The 16,250-nt window shown below is 36.7% G+C and overlaps 1 protein-coding gene across 4 annotated transcripts in view; it reads right to left on the bottom strand.

Moving 5' to 3' along the window:
• Positions 1–16,250, bottom strand: part of LOC149562284 (OVARIAN TUMOR DOMAIN-containing deubiquitinating enzyme 12-like) — a 146,694-nt gene that overhangs the window by 63,153 nt on the left and 67,291 nt on the right. For all 4 annotated transcript variants that reach the window (XM_089825814.1, XM_089825811.1, XM_089825813.1 and 1 more), the window contains one exon: positions 1,347–1,401. In XM_089825814.1, the coding sequence (XP_089681940.1) occupies positions 1,347–1,401 (55 nt within the window). The remainder of the gene's footprint in view (positions 1–1,346; positions 1,402–16,250) is intronic.

Here is a 16,250-nt window from a genome sequence, read left to right as displayed (position 1 = left end):
TAATGATAACAACATTAATAGCATCAACTTCACATTCTAACAACTATGTGTATTGTTTCTCTGATCTAAATCTTTATCTTAGTATTCTTTAGAACTAACCAATTTGTACATGGTGCCTTTGAGCAAAGGGATAATAACTATCAAATCTATTTACTGCTTCAATCTGTAGTAAAGATGTCTTCATACTCATGCCACTAACTAATCTCCATCTACTTATATTGTTGTAAAAACTTCTACAACAAATATAGGTAGTTGCAATGATCTTGCCTTCTAAAGCATGAAATAGAAGCAGAAACTATATAATAATATATAAAATAAGAAGCAGAAACTATGTGATTTGGCCGATCCCATTTTGCACTACTTGAGACAAATTAGTGAGACTATGGTAGCAAAGGCTACCTTTAGAATTCCAAGGTAATGATGATGCTACCAGGTTTGTATTGACAGTCACTGTTTCATTTCCACATTAAAACAATGACTGAACATAAAACTGCTTGATTTCACGTCGTGTTGTGAGACAGAGCTTATCACCTTTGAAAGATTTATAACACACAACAAAAAAAATACAATCGACTGATGTGTATTTCTCTAGACCATAATTCATTTGACAAGTCAACCTTATAAATATGACTCACTTTTTTATTTTTTAGTTTGGAAATACCTATAATTTTCAAAGAAATTGAAAAAAAAATCTGCTTTAGGGAAATGTACCATACATTTGCAATTAAATAACACTGTAAAGACCAAGTGTAAGTAATCAACTTGACAAAGTACAATTGTCAAAATAAAATTGTTGTGTCTATTTCACTCTATCCTGCACAACTTACATGGAAGTTATGTAAAACCTTCATGTATTATGTCATGCAGCCTATTTCAATTAAAAAAAAAGTAATGCAAACAGATCCAATAAAAAAATGTTTAGGAACACACTACACACATCACGAATCATTCTAATATACAATTACTTCATAAAGGCATTGACCTGGGTCCTATGGTCATTCTTCATATCAAATAGTCTTCAAAATTGTCGTCACAAGCTCTTCTAAGGATATAAGGACTTAGTGTATTCAGCTGATCTTGATATTACAGTTCTCTTACAATGGACCTCCTATCCTGTCATAGTACCTGGGTTTGTGTTTTCATAAGCTTCTGAATTCTATTACTTGAGGGAAGAATAAATTAAAATATAATAAGAATGACAGTCTCTCCAATATAGATATTAGAAAATATATTTTTAACACGGATGAAACTATCATTATTTAAAATTAAAAAAGATATGTCTTCTGCAGCTCCACGAGAAATTAAATGCTTAAAACTTTTACAAATTGATAGCCAATTCAACTAACCTGGCAATTTCCATCTCCTGGAATTTTGAGCTCACTCAAATCATACAGTTCTAACCTACAAATCATACAAAAGAACATCAGTTGGTACTCTATTTATCATTGTTCATATAAAACATATAAAATTAGATCGGTTTATCTAAACAATTTACAAATATGATCACATGTTACATATATCAAAGAAAAAATTGGTGCATACAGCTCGGTTAGGAGCTCACCCAAGCCAATCTCCTTATTTTGCATGTTCAGTGTAAACAGATTGAGTAGTGTGATAACTGATAAGTGCATGACCCCATGAAGTGTTTCTGTATAAGCTTATGGCTATGCTAATGTGTCAACAGTGATATATAAAAAAATTAGGTATTTTTCAAAAAAGGAAAAGTGTGTGTAAATGCAGGTGTATGGAGGATGAATAGCAGAGTGAATGCCCAAGTATATGCCAGAATAAGCACCAATCGAGCTTGTGTATAGAGCTTCAATGCAGTTCTCTGAAAATAGCATGTGTAGAAGAGGAAAGATGCAAATGCAGAAAAGAAAACCAAGGTTTGAGAAGTGGATTATTTTCCAAACATAGTAACTATAGACAGATATTGGTCACCAAACATCCATGGAGTATTTAGTAGCGATTGCTTTTTAGGGTCACGGTGGCCATTGGCATGAAAAGCAGATTCAACATGTTGAGGATCCAAAGAAAATAGCATAGAGCACTGGAGTGTGGAGGGGCAAAATGAGGCAAAGAAAGATGAATAAGGTAGGTGCCATGATTTATCAAACTAGACATCTTTTGGATGGTTTGGGCTCAAAGATGTTTAAAAGGGACCTATTTGCCTCTATGATCAATAGAGAGTCGAGACTATAATGGGTAAGAAACATGGAAGGAAAGTGTAAGGGACTGCTCTAGTTTGCACTTTTATTTCGTTTAATGAAGAATTAAATGTATTTCTTTCAGGTCTGTACTTTTTTCATATCTGTATTTTCAAGATAGGAAACAACATGAAATATGACACTATTGCAACATAACATAGAAATTAGAGTTCTAATTACAATCGACCACTTTCAGGCTTTTATTAATTTGATCAAACATTACAAACAGCTCCAAAAAATATTGCAGACCTGGTATTTTCAGATTATAAATTTGCTTCTTATAAATCTCCGTATAACTGAAGCTTGTCTGTGATTACCTTAGGACTGTTTGTGTACAGTAAAGTTTAAACTGATGTATTTAATAATATAACCAAGATTGCAGACTTTGCTGGAGAATACTATTTATATAATAATACAGATTGCCGCTGGAGATACTATATTTCCACTTGATTGATATGTATCTCAGCAGCAAGGTTATTTATCTTTATATGAGTCTAAGTCCCCGTAGAGACACAACTCTACATGGCCGAGTCATGTCCCTACATGGACTAACTAATCTCAAACTATCATTTGTTTATATGAATATACATTATGCCCGATACATACGATTTTGATATTTGAGAGATTAATATATTACATCATGTATGTATGTATGTATGTATGTAAGTAAACTGCTGTGGTATATATATAAACATATTAAGTATATGAAATAATATCAGAAATATATTGAACTGATAATTTATATAATATATACACACAAGATCATACACTTTGTGCACTTCACTTCTACTGAAGCTACACTTTAACACTCCCTCTTAGTGAGGGAGAAGTGAGATACCAAAGTTTCACAAATTCTCTTGATATGTGTACAGGTATCATCTTCAATGATATCTACTAGGAGAATAGGTTATCGAATTTGCAATACTTAGATACAATAATCTGGAGGAGTTCATCAGATAACCGAAATCACAATGTCATGAACTCTATCATGACAACTATTATGATCTCTGGCACTCCGGGACAACAGCTTCATGAAGTCTGATCATAATATGTTCGTTATCAAGACTTTTGGTTATTCAAAATAACAACACAATCTTGTCAAGATAACAGATCTACCACTTGTAAAATCGTCATCTTACAATGGTTACCTTCTCTTTATATATGTCAATGAAAGATCGTCAACCTTTATTACATATCTAATGCAACTATAAGATAGTGCCATTTTAATCAATAATACATATAAATAAATAAAAGAAAACTGAAACCTGATTTCAGTGTTTACAATTATAATTTAATCATACCAAATTTGCATTTGAAATATTCCAATTTGGGTTTGGAAAGAGGTTTGGTAAGTACATCAGCTGTCTGCTCATTTGTGCTTATGTATTCCAGCTTCAGAACATTTTGATCTACCATGTCTCTAATATAATGATAAAGTATTTCAATATGCTTAGGTCGATTGTAAAAAACTGGATTCACTGAAAGCTTAATGCAGCATTGATTATCACAGTGGATGACTGTAGGCTTCAAGGGCTTTCTGAACCATAGATTATATTCTCTCCAAGAAGTGGCAAATATCTCTACTTGTCGCGACAACTTTTGCAACACGAGAAAACTTAAGGTTTTCTAGCGAGAAATTCAAGCCAAAAAGACCTTAAATTATCACCAATAAGTTGGCCACTTCTCTATGATAAACCGCAAACTTCTCGCAATAACTTAACTGCTTAACTTAATTGTGATAACCTCTAAATCTTACTGAGGTTATGCAAATCAAGAAACCACATGACTTGGCCAAGCCCATAAAGGGGTCCAAAAGGAGAACAAAACCAGCAAAGTATGAGCAAATAAATTTTCTTAGAAGTAGAATGTCCAGCCACACACCCAAAGATGCTATCTGTCAATTATGACTCATTAACACTTTGTCCTCCCATCAAACTCTCCATCTAGTGTATATGCATTTCATTCTCCACCCACACACCAAAGATGCTATCTGTCAATTATGACTCATTCACACTTTGTCCTCCCATCGAACTCTCCATCTAGTGTATATGCATTCCATTCTCCACCCACACACCAAAGATGCTATCTGTCAATTATGACTCATTAACACTTTCTCCTCCCATCAAACTCTCCATCTAGTGTATATTCATTTCATTCACTAGGACCTTCCCCTAGGAATGACGAGTCAAAGTGGCCCAAAGAAGCATAAACCCTCGAATAATCCCAATTTTCATAGTTTTCCAAAAATCCTCAGCCAAAACAATTCCCCCATCCTCCTCAAAAAAATCTTGATTAAATCAGATGTGATTTTCATGAATGTTCATTGATTTTAAAGGGTTAAATCGAGAAAATTTTGTGAACATGTCAGTCTACCATAGAACAATGTAGAATGCTTCACCATATATCAAGTGTACAAGTTTGATACATGTGAATCCAAAAACTTGTCAAATTTTGTCATTTTGTGAAATAATCCACCATAATGCAATCCACACATCATAGAAATCATTGGATACCAGCGGACAAACCAAACTCTATCAATCTCATTATTGGATGACATCTACCAAATGTCTATTTCATTTTTGTGTATTCCAACATAGTAACCGTCTTGTACAAGTAAACTGGGAGTTCTACAAGTTATTAATTCACTTTCTAAAAGAGAAAGTATCTCTTTCCATTGAAATGTGTGTAATCCTTTACACGAGACATCCTTTATTTCTTGTGTATCATTGAGGAAATGATGAAACCATCTAAATGATGGTCTAAAAGAAAATTGGTGTGCATACCTTACAATGCAATCAATGTGGAATACATCAGTTGGCTCCATTAGAAATTCCAAACAATCACCAACTTGAAACAATTAACACATCCCTATGCATAGAGCTGAAATCTTGAGCATTAGCAAAGTGATTTACCAAAACCATGGCAGCTTGATAATTCATAGCTGACATCTTATGGAAAAGAAGAGTATAAGAACTGTTGTTCACCATCATCAAATCAGTGTTTGCTTCACATCCTTTCATGGTAACTTCATAGCACTCATGCCATACATGCCCTATTTTTTATTTCATCAAAAGTGATTCTTCTATCAGGTATACTCCTATGAAACTACATACATAATTTATTATAACAACACTTTCACAATTGCAAACTACACCTTGTGAGACTTCCTCCTCCAATAAGAGTTCAAACTCTTCATGTTCTTTCCAATCCTTATCAACATTTGGAATCATGAGTATGGGAACTGCAACCTTCATCTAACTCAAAGAGTGGATTATCATAACACACATCAGCATCCACCTCAAACAATGGATTATCACCCAACTTAAGACTATCCTTTACTCCAAATCCATCCCAATGTTCCAGCTGGTCCAAACTTTTATCACTTGATCTTTTGAGACAACTGTCTAAATCATCAGTCTATAGTATGTTGTCAAATTCCTTAATTGCCCCCTTGATCTTCTCAGTCCTTTTATTCAGCTCCCTGAAATGATTAGTGACAACAATAAGATCATCTGCTTCTGTCAATTTAAACTTTGTTTCTTTGTGTAGATCTTTGTCGGCATTTGCAATCATAGTTACCAAATTTCTATCACGGATCACCTTTATGTAGGGTGCCTTGATTTCTTCCATAGTGTTCCCTGTTGTTCGTAAATCAACAAGGAAAATATGAAGCTCGCCTTGACCTATTGGCACATTCTGAATCATTTTATCCACCTGCTGATATGTGCTAACTGCTATCCATACTACATAAGACTTGTAGTTCAATTTCAGCAGTTAGCAAAAATTGGTTCCTCTAATCAAGATCAAACAAAGATGATGACAAAAACTCTATACTAAACCATCTTCAAGCAAAGAAAAATCAGATTTAGCTCCTTCAAAGTCATCTTCAACAAAAGGTTCATGCGATATAGAAAGAACATCGAAAGGAATTACAATAAATTTTCCATAGGCAAACCAAAAGCCACCTGTGTCACAAATGAAAAAAGCAAACATTATCATTAACTGATTTGAAACCATTATCAGAAAGCATATTAATCATCTCCCATATCCCTACATTTGTATCCACTTTATGTGTATTCAATGCTGCTATTTGTGAATTCCATTGCACTCTCTCTTAGCATGTGTAGGTGCATGCGAGTCTAAAAGACATGTTGGAATTCTGATACATGTTCATCATGAGGCAAAGGGTTCTCTTTATGTACAACTTCTGAATTGAATTCATCTTCTTCCATCTAGTCTTATTTAATCAAGTGAGGCTTCAATTTGCCCAAGACTTCACTTTCAATACACTGCTCTGACCAATCCATACATAGCAATATAAGGAGCCCAATCTTGTTTGCAAAGAGCTAGAAGCATAGAAAAGCTAGATTGGGAGATGGTAACAGTCTCATTGATGGTCGTAACCATAACATTCTTAATGGCTCTTTATGTAAAAACCCCTAGGCGGTTCCCAATTCAAATCTTGATGAACAAATTATTTCTTCAAAGCTTTCTAATTTTTTATCACATATTTGTTTCTTGTTTTTCTTTGCATTACATAAATTCTCATGACATAAATTTCAAAATCATAACCTTATCAAGATATTGTTTGCCAATTTATTAAATTTGAAAAAAAAGAACAACTTGCGAATAATTTCAATACAATTCTGAATAGCGTTTTGGAACCTGAATTGAATATTGTGAAATAGCTGTCCCGTCTAGTGTTCATTTGCAGTTGACTTCCTCATGGTAGAATGTGGATATGCACAATTCATTCTTACAGCAATGAATTCGGCCTCTAAAACAACTCCAGCAGCTGCCGTCTCCAAAATTCAGACCCAACTACCACTCACGGCTTGGTATGATCATTCACGTGGCTGGTTTCAAATCGCAATTCCAGTTAGGCGTTACTCCAGCATTCAAACAGCTGTCCTCTCTCAAATGCAGGACTGGGGGTGGCGTGTCGGTCCCATGAAGATGTCAGCCAATCACTTTATGAACAATCTGCCCTTGCGTTCAACCACACCTGCCAGTACTTGCAAATTCACAGGGTTCCAATATTAATTTTTTCAACAAACCCAATGTAAAATCTTAGCAAGAAACGTCAACCTTTATTATCAGTCTCCAACCCACAATAGACAAAGTAGGAGAATGTCGGTCAATTGTATACTTCAGCACAATTGCCAAGAACTTCTTAGACAAGACCCTTATACTTCAACAAGGGCTCACAAGTCAAAAAACAAGGAAAAGCCACAAAGGCACAAAAAGCAAATATATAATCAAGCGTGTCTTTCCCAATGAATGAGCTCTTATTTATAGGCTTTTTGTTGGCCAAAGTTTCCTTTAAACTCCACTTCAAAAATTGTAGAAGATTCCCAAAAGAACTCAACATTGGAAACTTTCCAACTCGCTTTTTAGAAAAACCTCTTAAAGTCATTATTATAATAATGCAGTTTAATGATTGATAAATAAATAAGAGCTCATGCAATCAACCTAATTGACCGCAGGTGACAACCAACTGCCAAGCCACCCACTACACTACCAAAAATAGCAACTACTAAACATAGTAAATCCATAACTAAGACCCCGAAAACGCCCTGTCAACTCACGGGGGTCGTTATGGTGAGCTGACTTGGCCAACTGCAAGAACTTGCTAAAAATGGGGACATTACAATCCTCCCTAAGATTGCTTGTCCCCAAGCAATCTCGGAGCAAAATGAACACACAATCCACTTGGATCCCAAAGGTAGAACTATGTATCTCTGCTATGTACAAGCAACTCTTGTAGCACCAACACCCAAATAACTGACATCAACATCAAAATCATCTGAAAACTGACCCAAGGTGTTGATGAAGGCAACAACCCATAAGAACTCAACTCAATTTAAGTATCAACTCTATCAACACCTAAGTCCCCATCAAACTAATACTCACACCCAACTGCATTATGGAGATGGCAACAATCATAGATACCCGACACACTACCACCAACTCCAAACTTTAACAAACTGTCCTGGGTCTGTAGCAATTGCAAGGGGTCAAATTTGAAGCTATCAATCCTATCAGTAGAAGAAGGTGCTAACCCATCCCATAATGGATGGTAAGAAATTGTAGCCAACCCACACTGACGCGAAATCAAATCCTCTACCTGTGGGCCAAAATAAAAGTGACGAGCACTCCTCACAGTGTAATGTCGATAAAAACTCCCAATCTCTGTCAAGGGCTCATCAATATCAGTCTGGGAATCAAAAGATGGCTCCAATCTTTGACTCCGAACGACTAATCTACCTAGATTTTGGGCAATCCTCTCAACAAATCCAACCTTGAAATCCCTATTGAGAAGCATTGTAGCCAAGGTCTCTACAATCCTCCCCACCAAACATTGTACAGCATGAGAGCTCCAAATGAGAGTACCCTCAGATACCCTGTATGAATCCTCCCGCAAATTCAAGATCTCAAGTAAATACTCCATAAATGACTCAGTACAGTAGAAATTATATGTGGAAGCATCAACCTTGTCCCCCGTGACCCATAGCTGATCCCTCTGAAAATATGACGCTGCCAACTGTCCAATGCTATTGGTTGTATGAGATGAAGAAATAGATTCACTTCCAATAGAAGGAAACAAATCAACATGAGAGCCCAACTCGCCTAATACCCTCACCTCATCCGTACTTGCTGCACCCATATCTTGGACGAATGTGTCGCCCACATCATCACATCCATCATCCCCAACCGTAGAAGCAAACTCACCACCCACCACAATATTCAATTGAACTGAATTTGGGTCTGGTGTGGTTCGAACATGCTCCAACTCTACGGTCACCTCATCCAATTGTGACTGTGACTCTTGAAGAGCTCGATGAGTACACTGAAGAGAGTCCACAATCACCTCAAGCTCTTGGGTGAGCTCTACCACCTCTTTCTCTAACAATATCTCATGACAGGTGCTTACCCACTCGAGAAGGTAATCCTAGTCAGCAACTAGCTACAAGTAATTATGCTTCAAGATCCTAATAGCCTCTCAAAGCGCATGAACCTCTGCTAGAGAAAGTGTACTATCATTGTGCTCATTAGGCATAGGAGCACCCTAACCAGATGTAGCTAGCATATGACGGACAATATCATAATGCACAAGAGCTGAAGAAATGTCACTATCACTCACCTTCAGCTGACTGGTCACATGATGCCTTGATAACACCTGACTCCTAAGCAATCTATCTGTCTCACAAACTGCACTGTGATAGGAAATTGAATCAGAACTGCCCAACACAAGATCGCTAATACGTGCACCATCATCCTCACACAACTCCACATCCAAGATACAACTACCAAGTACCTCAACCAACTCCTCATCCAAAGAAATGCAAGCCCTTGCAATATCAATCTCCTCGCATGTCTCAACTTCCACCTCAAACATAAGATCATGTAAACATTGATCTTGTGACTCATGCAAAACCTCCTCAGAGTCATCACCCAATATTTGATAAAGGATATCATACCTGGTGCAGCTCATAGCATCATCAAATGTGTCCATACCATCTACATCCACATCTCCCGACTTCATTGTACCACTTGTATCACCAACATCAAAGTTGGGTGACTCCATACATGCCTCGGTCCCACCTAAGGAAGCAACTGCCCCCTGTATTAAAGCAACACTGCAGTAGTTGACATATGAGTCACCAATAACAACTCCCTCCTATGGTGAGTCTAAAAAGTCAGCGATAACTACATCATCAACTGCCTCTTAACTAACCATAGCAACTACTTTGGGAGCCTCAACTTGCTGAAGCTCAGTGTTCCTATCCATCACAGGCATATCCACATGTCCCTATGAAATGAGTCCATCATCAACACTGCGGATAGGACTCGTAGGTGTTGTACTAAATATAGGTACAACAGCATCATGGACACCTGTAGGGGAAAACTCAAGATTCCTTCCCTACAACCTCAATGTCGACCTTCTAAAGGCGGAAACCATATACCTTGATGCCCTCTCAACTATCGTTGGTAGCAACAAGCTCTCCGTCAATCTCTCTTGATGAAGTTTAAGTTTCTCCATACTCTCCTGCAAAGCATTCATTTTTATGCTAACTTCCTCATTACTCCATTGACTTCTAGAACTGCCAATCCTTTGTCTATCCATGGCTGGAGAAAACTAGAGTGTTGGTCACTCCCGAAACAACTGCAGATCTGAAATTAAAAAATATTCTCCTACCCCACAGGATGGTAGGAAACGGCTCTGATACCAATGTAAAAATCCCTAGCCGGTTCCCAATTCAAATCTTGATGAACAAATTATTGCTTCAAAGTTTTCTAATTTTTGATCATATATTTGTTTCTTGTTTTTCTTTGCATTACATAAATTCTCATGACATAAATTTTAGAATCATAACCCTATCAAGATATCGTTTGCCAATTTATTAAATTTGAAAAAAAAGAACAACTTTCCAATAATTTCAATACAATTTTGAATAGCGTTTTGGAACCTGAATGGAATATTGTGAAATAGTTGTCCCTTCTAGTGTTCATTTGCAGTTGACTTCCTCATGGTAGAATGTAGATATGCAAAATTCCTTCTCACAGCAATGAATTTGGCCTCTACAACAACTCCAACAAGTGTCGTCTCCAAAATTCAGACCCAATTACCACTCACGGCTTGGTTTGGTCATTCACGTGGCTGGTTTCAAATCGCAATTCCAATTAGGTGTTACTCCAACATTCAAACAGTTGTCCTCTCTCAAACACAGGATTGAGGGTGGCATGTAGGTCCCATGATGATGCTGACCAATCACTTTGTGAACAATCTGCCCTTGCATTCAACCACGCCTGCTCGTACTTGCGAATTCGTAGGCTTCCAATATTAATTTATTCAACAAACCCAATGTAAAATCTCGGCAAGAAACGTCAACCTTTATTATCAGAGTCTCCAAGCCACAGTAGATAGAGTAGGAGAATGTTGGTCAATTGTATACTTTTAGACGAGACCCTTGTACTTCAGCAAAGGCTCACAAGTCAAAAAACAAGGAAAAAGCCGCAAAGGCACAAAAAGAAAATATATAATCAAGCGTGTCTTTTCCAATGAATGAGCTCTTATTTATAAGCCTTTCGTTGGCCAAAGTTTTCTTTAAACTCCACTTTAGAAATTGTGGAAGTTTTCCAAAATAACTCAACACTAGAAACTTTCCAACTCGCTTTTTAGAAACATCCCTTGAAGTCATTATTATAATTACTAGTAATATAAACATTATTTAAATTTTAAATGCGCAGGGTAAACTTTTTAACGTGACCGGTAGCGCTGGCGCGATACGCCCACTGGTACCACGAGGACGAGGGAGACTAGAACCCGTGACCAACCCCCTACAACAGGGAAGATTTAGCCAACCGAGCTAGGGCCCCCGCCCTATTATTAGTAATATAAACATTATTATAATAATGCAACTTAATGATTAATAAATAAATAAGAGCTCATGCAATCATTAACCTGATTAACCATAGGTGACGACCAACTGCCAAGCCACACACTGCACTGCCAAAAATAGCAACTACTAAAAATAGTAAATCCATGATTGGGACCCCCAAAATGCCCTGTCAGCTCATGAGGGTCGCTATGCTGAGCTGACTTGGCCAACTGCAAGAACCTGCTAAAATTGGGGACATTACACTTTATCATATGCTCTCCAAAATTGTGAGCAAGAAAAGATGAAACATATCGTATATATTAAGTTGCCAATCCTCGTTTTGATTAAGATTCGGGTTCGGGATCAAATTTGGACTCCCGGATTCGGCAAAAAAACAATTGGGGTGGGTTCCAATACTGCTGATATATATGTAGACATTATCAAATATGTATACATGTAGCATATATAGATTCACACACACACACAGATAGATACATACATACATATATGGAACATGTTCACCCTATATATACATGAATGCTACATGTAATATGTATTTATATGAATATATAGATCAATGTCTTGGATTCATATACATATATATACAATACATCTAGGGCTCTCGTATGTGTGTGTGTGTGTGCGTGTGTGTGTGTGTGTGTCCCAAATTCATACATGTAACATGTATGTGCATGTCCTCCATAGCATTCACTTTCAAAGAAAAATGCTACAGCTGTCAAATAAAGAAAAAATGGTCAAAAATGTTTAAGAGATGAATGAATGATCATCAAATGACCAAATGCATGCTTTATCCGTCGAAATTAGATGATGGTTTTTAAATTTAAAAAATAAAAATAAAAACAGCATGTGGGGCTTGTTTTTGGGTACCCACAGCCTTGAATGATGCCTCTAGATTCCTCCGGATTCCAGACTAGCATCCTAATTCTCTGTGGGTTTTGCAGATATGCTCATCCAAAATTCGAGAATCTGGACAGAATCAGTATCAGCACTGCACCGGAATCAAGATCTGAGGCTAAAGGCAAGGATCCAGTAACCTAGCGTAAATCAACTCCTATTATTTCAAATCTAACAGGACGATACCCACTCCAAATTTTTGCAAAGAATTTTAGTATAGCAAACCTTCTTGAAGAATGAATAGTACTAATGTAATCAAGACCTTGAACATTGTCAAACATCAGTCACAATATGTCCTTTATGGTATCCTCATAGTATGAAACTCCAAATACCTAAATTCTCAAAACTTGACTTAGACATTTAGTAACCATTACTCCAATCCCATCATATAAATGCCTCAAGAGCCATTCTTCCCTTAACTAGTCACCACAAGGGCAGGAGCTAGCTGTAACGAATTTGAAGGTGTCTGCTCCATTATGCTCAAACAACCTTATAATTCATTCGAAGTGTTGAAAACAACATCCCTTGGTTGATGATTATTGAGCTTACCACATGCTTCTTGCAATGCTTTCACCAACCACTGTCCAATGTTTGGTGTCATACTTTTTTCCAAAGTCAAGACTCTGAATCTTCCTAACAGGCTGGCCAGATAACTAGCTCTAATACCATTGTAAAAGATCACCCCATTTGGCCACAAAAAATTTCGCACTGATTTTAGCATCTGACGACATAATGTTCGAATGTAAAACTCTTGGTATACAATGTCTTGAGAAGAATTCCAACCATATTCGATTTAATGTTGTTTGGAACACATGATACTCTTTCAAAGATCAAACAAAAACTACATAAACTAATTACACAGCTTGCTGCTCGTAACAAAAATGTCATGTATTTTGTCAAACAGTTCATATATTCCCTTTAAACATTTACTGCTAAGATTGTTTTGCGTAATTGAAATGAAATGATGATTTTCACGTCTTCCTTAATATTCACTAGTGAAAACAATAGAATTCAAGTAATTTAAAACAATGCCAACAAGATTTAAAATTCCTGACCTTTCTCACTCATGCAGAGAACTGTTATTCAGTCCAACACATTGTGACAATAGCACCATACACAGCAGTATGACTTACACAAATTACTCTGTTCCAGAAATTACTGAGTTTTAAACATTTGATTTCCAAAACACAGAAACAGGTATCAGCAAGCACAAATTTTAACAGCATTGAATTTGGCCCAATTTGATCTACTTACCACAGCACTTGTAATGGAATTGCAGTAAACTCATGCCTAGGTGCCCACATTCCCCTCACGCAACCACAGGTATCACAAACCTTTTTCGTCTGTATTCAATTTTACCTTCTAGCACACTATTCCATGTAGGCATCAAACTTGGCGCCAATGGCTAATGAGGAATTGATTAGCAAGAAACACTTCTTCACCATGTCACTAAGCAAGAAGGTTCCTCCCAATTGTCTATTTTCTCTCTTTCTTCTGATGCTGTGACTTGTTTCTCTTATGTGAGCATGAATAAGAATTGATTTCTCTATGATCTGCCCAATGATCAAATAAGCTGCATAGACTCCTGGCTTGTTATGTTGGCAACAAACTTACTCTTTTCAGACATGCACTTTGTCTTATTACTTGCCCACGTTCCTCAAAGCATCATCTTGTTCTTTGGCGCATATTCTAACACATTAATATTCTACAATTTCAAATAGATCTCCAATCTCTGATTTCTATTAAAAATTCCACTTTGCCTTCAATCTTTTGCTTCAGGGAACAAAACCAAAAGCCTTTGTCTCTTTTCAAATTTGGTTGTCAGCTGGTTTAGTCCATTTCCCAGCAGCATAAGTTCAAACAAAACCACTAAACTAGACAAACAAGACTCTAAGCTTCTTCAAAGATTTAAACCAACTCAAGGATTTTTTAATGATTTTCTCCTAAGCTCACAAATATAACACTCCAAGCCAATCACTGATTTATTAACCAAAACCTCTGAAATGAATTGTATCTCCAAACTTTGAAAACATAGTGAATTCACTGAAGACACCTCCAACCTAAATTGGGTTTTTATACTATTTGAGAGAAATCCCAAGAGTTTCCATCCTTAGGCTTCTAAACTGAAAGATGCTCCCAAGCTCTCCAAGAGAAAATTAACCAAAACCAAGTATATCTTGAATGATCCTACCATTGTTATTTTATATCTCACTGCAGAGACCAGCAACTTTCCCTGTGCTTTACCTCTTGATTTTCCTTGTCGTTTGTCTATTTAATTTCCCCTCACTTTTAATTTAATTTGAACTTGAGGAAGCAAATCAAAAGGAGACTTTATTAGATATACACTTAATATTTAAGTCAATTTATTAAATTAATTAAATAATATTACCCTTAAAATTTACTTTTGAGGGATAACAATAAATAATAAAATCAGTTGCTTTTATGACCTTATTCAATATTTATACTCCAAGGTCACAATAGAAAGGCACATTACACTTAAGTAGATTGATAATCATTTCCAAAGCATCATTGCAATATTTTTATTGCTTATTCTTATCCATATTTGAATTGCTTTGTTGAGCAGTAGCCTTCCCAAGGCAAATCGGTTGCATATATCTAAAGACATCAATCAGGAACAGCACTTCAACTGCACATTGCATACTTCCAAAGTATCATCAGGAACAAAAATTAGCGTAATTTACACTGCCATATTGAGACAGCAGGATTAGCTCGCTACCATCAAAGTAAACAAGCTTTCATATTTCAGATCAAACATCCATATCAGAGATAACTGTTACATAATTGGCATAGTTATATCAGAGACAGAAGGAGATATTCCATCATATCAGATCGATAATATTCATATGTCGTACATTTGAATATTGTTGTGTATGTGTGTGTATACAAGAGAATACCAATCATAGTTCTTTCTAGGGATATTTGATTAAGTTGAAAGATTATCATTACTTACTACATAAGTGGTATTATCAATTTAAGTCATGCAAAGCATCAAGCAACTGCATTTTGTGTTATAAGTATTTGATTAGAAAGAAGCCTCTTGCAATTGAAATATAATTGAGTAGTCCCATAATCTTAAGAATTTACATAAGCAGACATTAAATTATATGGAAAGAAATACTCCATGTTCTTGCTGAATGGCTTGAATTTAATGTTAATTTAGGCTCTTAGTTATATCATTGCTTTAGTTGATGAATATGACAATGCTCATTACTAGACGTAAATGATGCAGGAGCATCTTGGGTTTGCTTGGTGACTACTTTGGAGTTCATGGGAGGAGGCTCAGTAGTTGCCTTGGAGGGTGCTTGGACTGGTACTCGGTCAAAGAAGGACTGGTGCTCGGCATGGTCTGGGAGCTCGGCATGGTCTATGGGACTCAACATGGTCTTTGGAGCTCTGCATGGTCTTTGGAGCTTGGCATAATCTGGGAGCTCGGCATAGTCTATGGGACTCGACATGGTCTTTGGAGCTCGGCATGCTCTTGGAGCTTGGCATGGTCTTTGGTTGCTCAGCATGGTCTATGGAGCTCGGCCTGGTCTTTGGAGCTCGGCATGGTCTTGGAGCTTGGCATGGTCTTTGATTGCTCGGCATGGTCTATGGAGCTCGGCTTTGCTTAGGAATTTGGTGCTTGTTACAGGTTGTATAGCTAATTTTTCACGAGTTAGAGGATTCAAATTTAAGGGATTGAAGAGGGCCTAGAGTACTAACTACGGTTCGAAGCACGAGT

Source organism: Cupressus sempervirens, chromosome 4 (assembly GCF_028749045.1).
Source record: "Cupressus sempervirens isolate cs-2001-9-10 chromosome 4, ASM2874904v1, whole genome shotgun sequence".
NCBI lineage: Eukaryota > Viridiplantae > Streptophyta > Pinopsida > Cupressales > Cupressaceae > Cupressus > Cupressus sempervirens.
The sequence above is the reverse complement of the archived record's forward strand: the minus strand, read 5'-3'. Positions and strand labels throughout refer to the sequence as shown.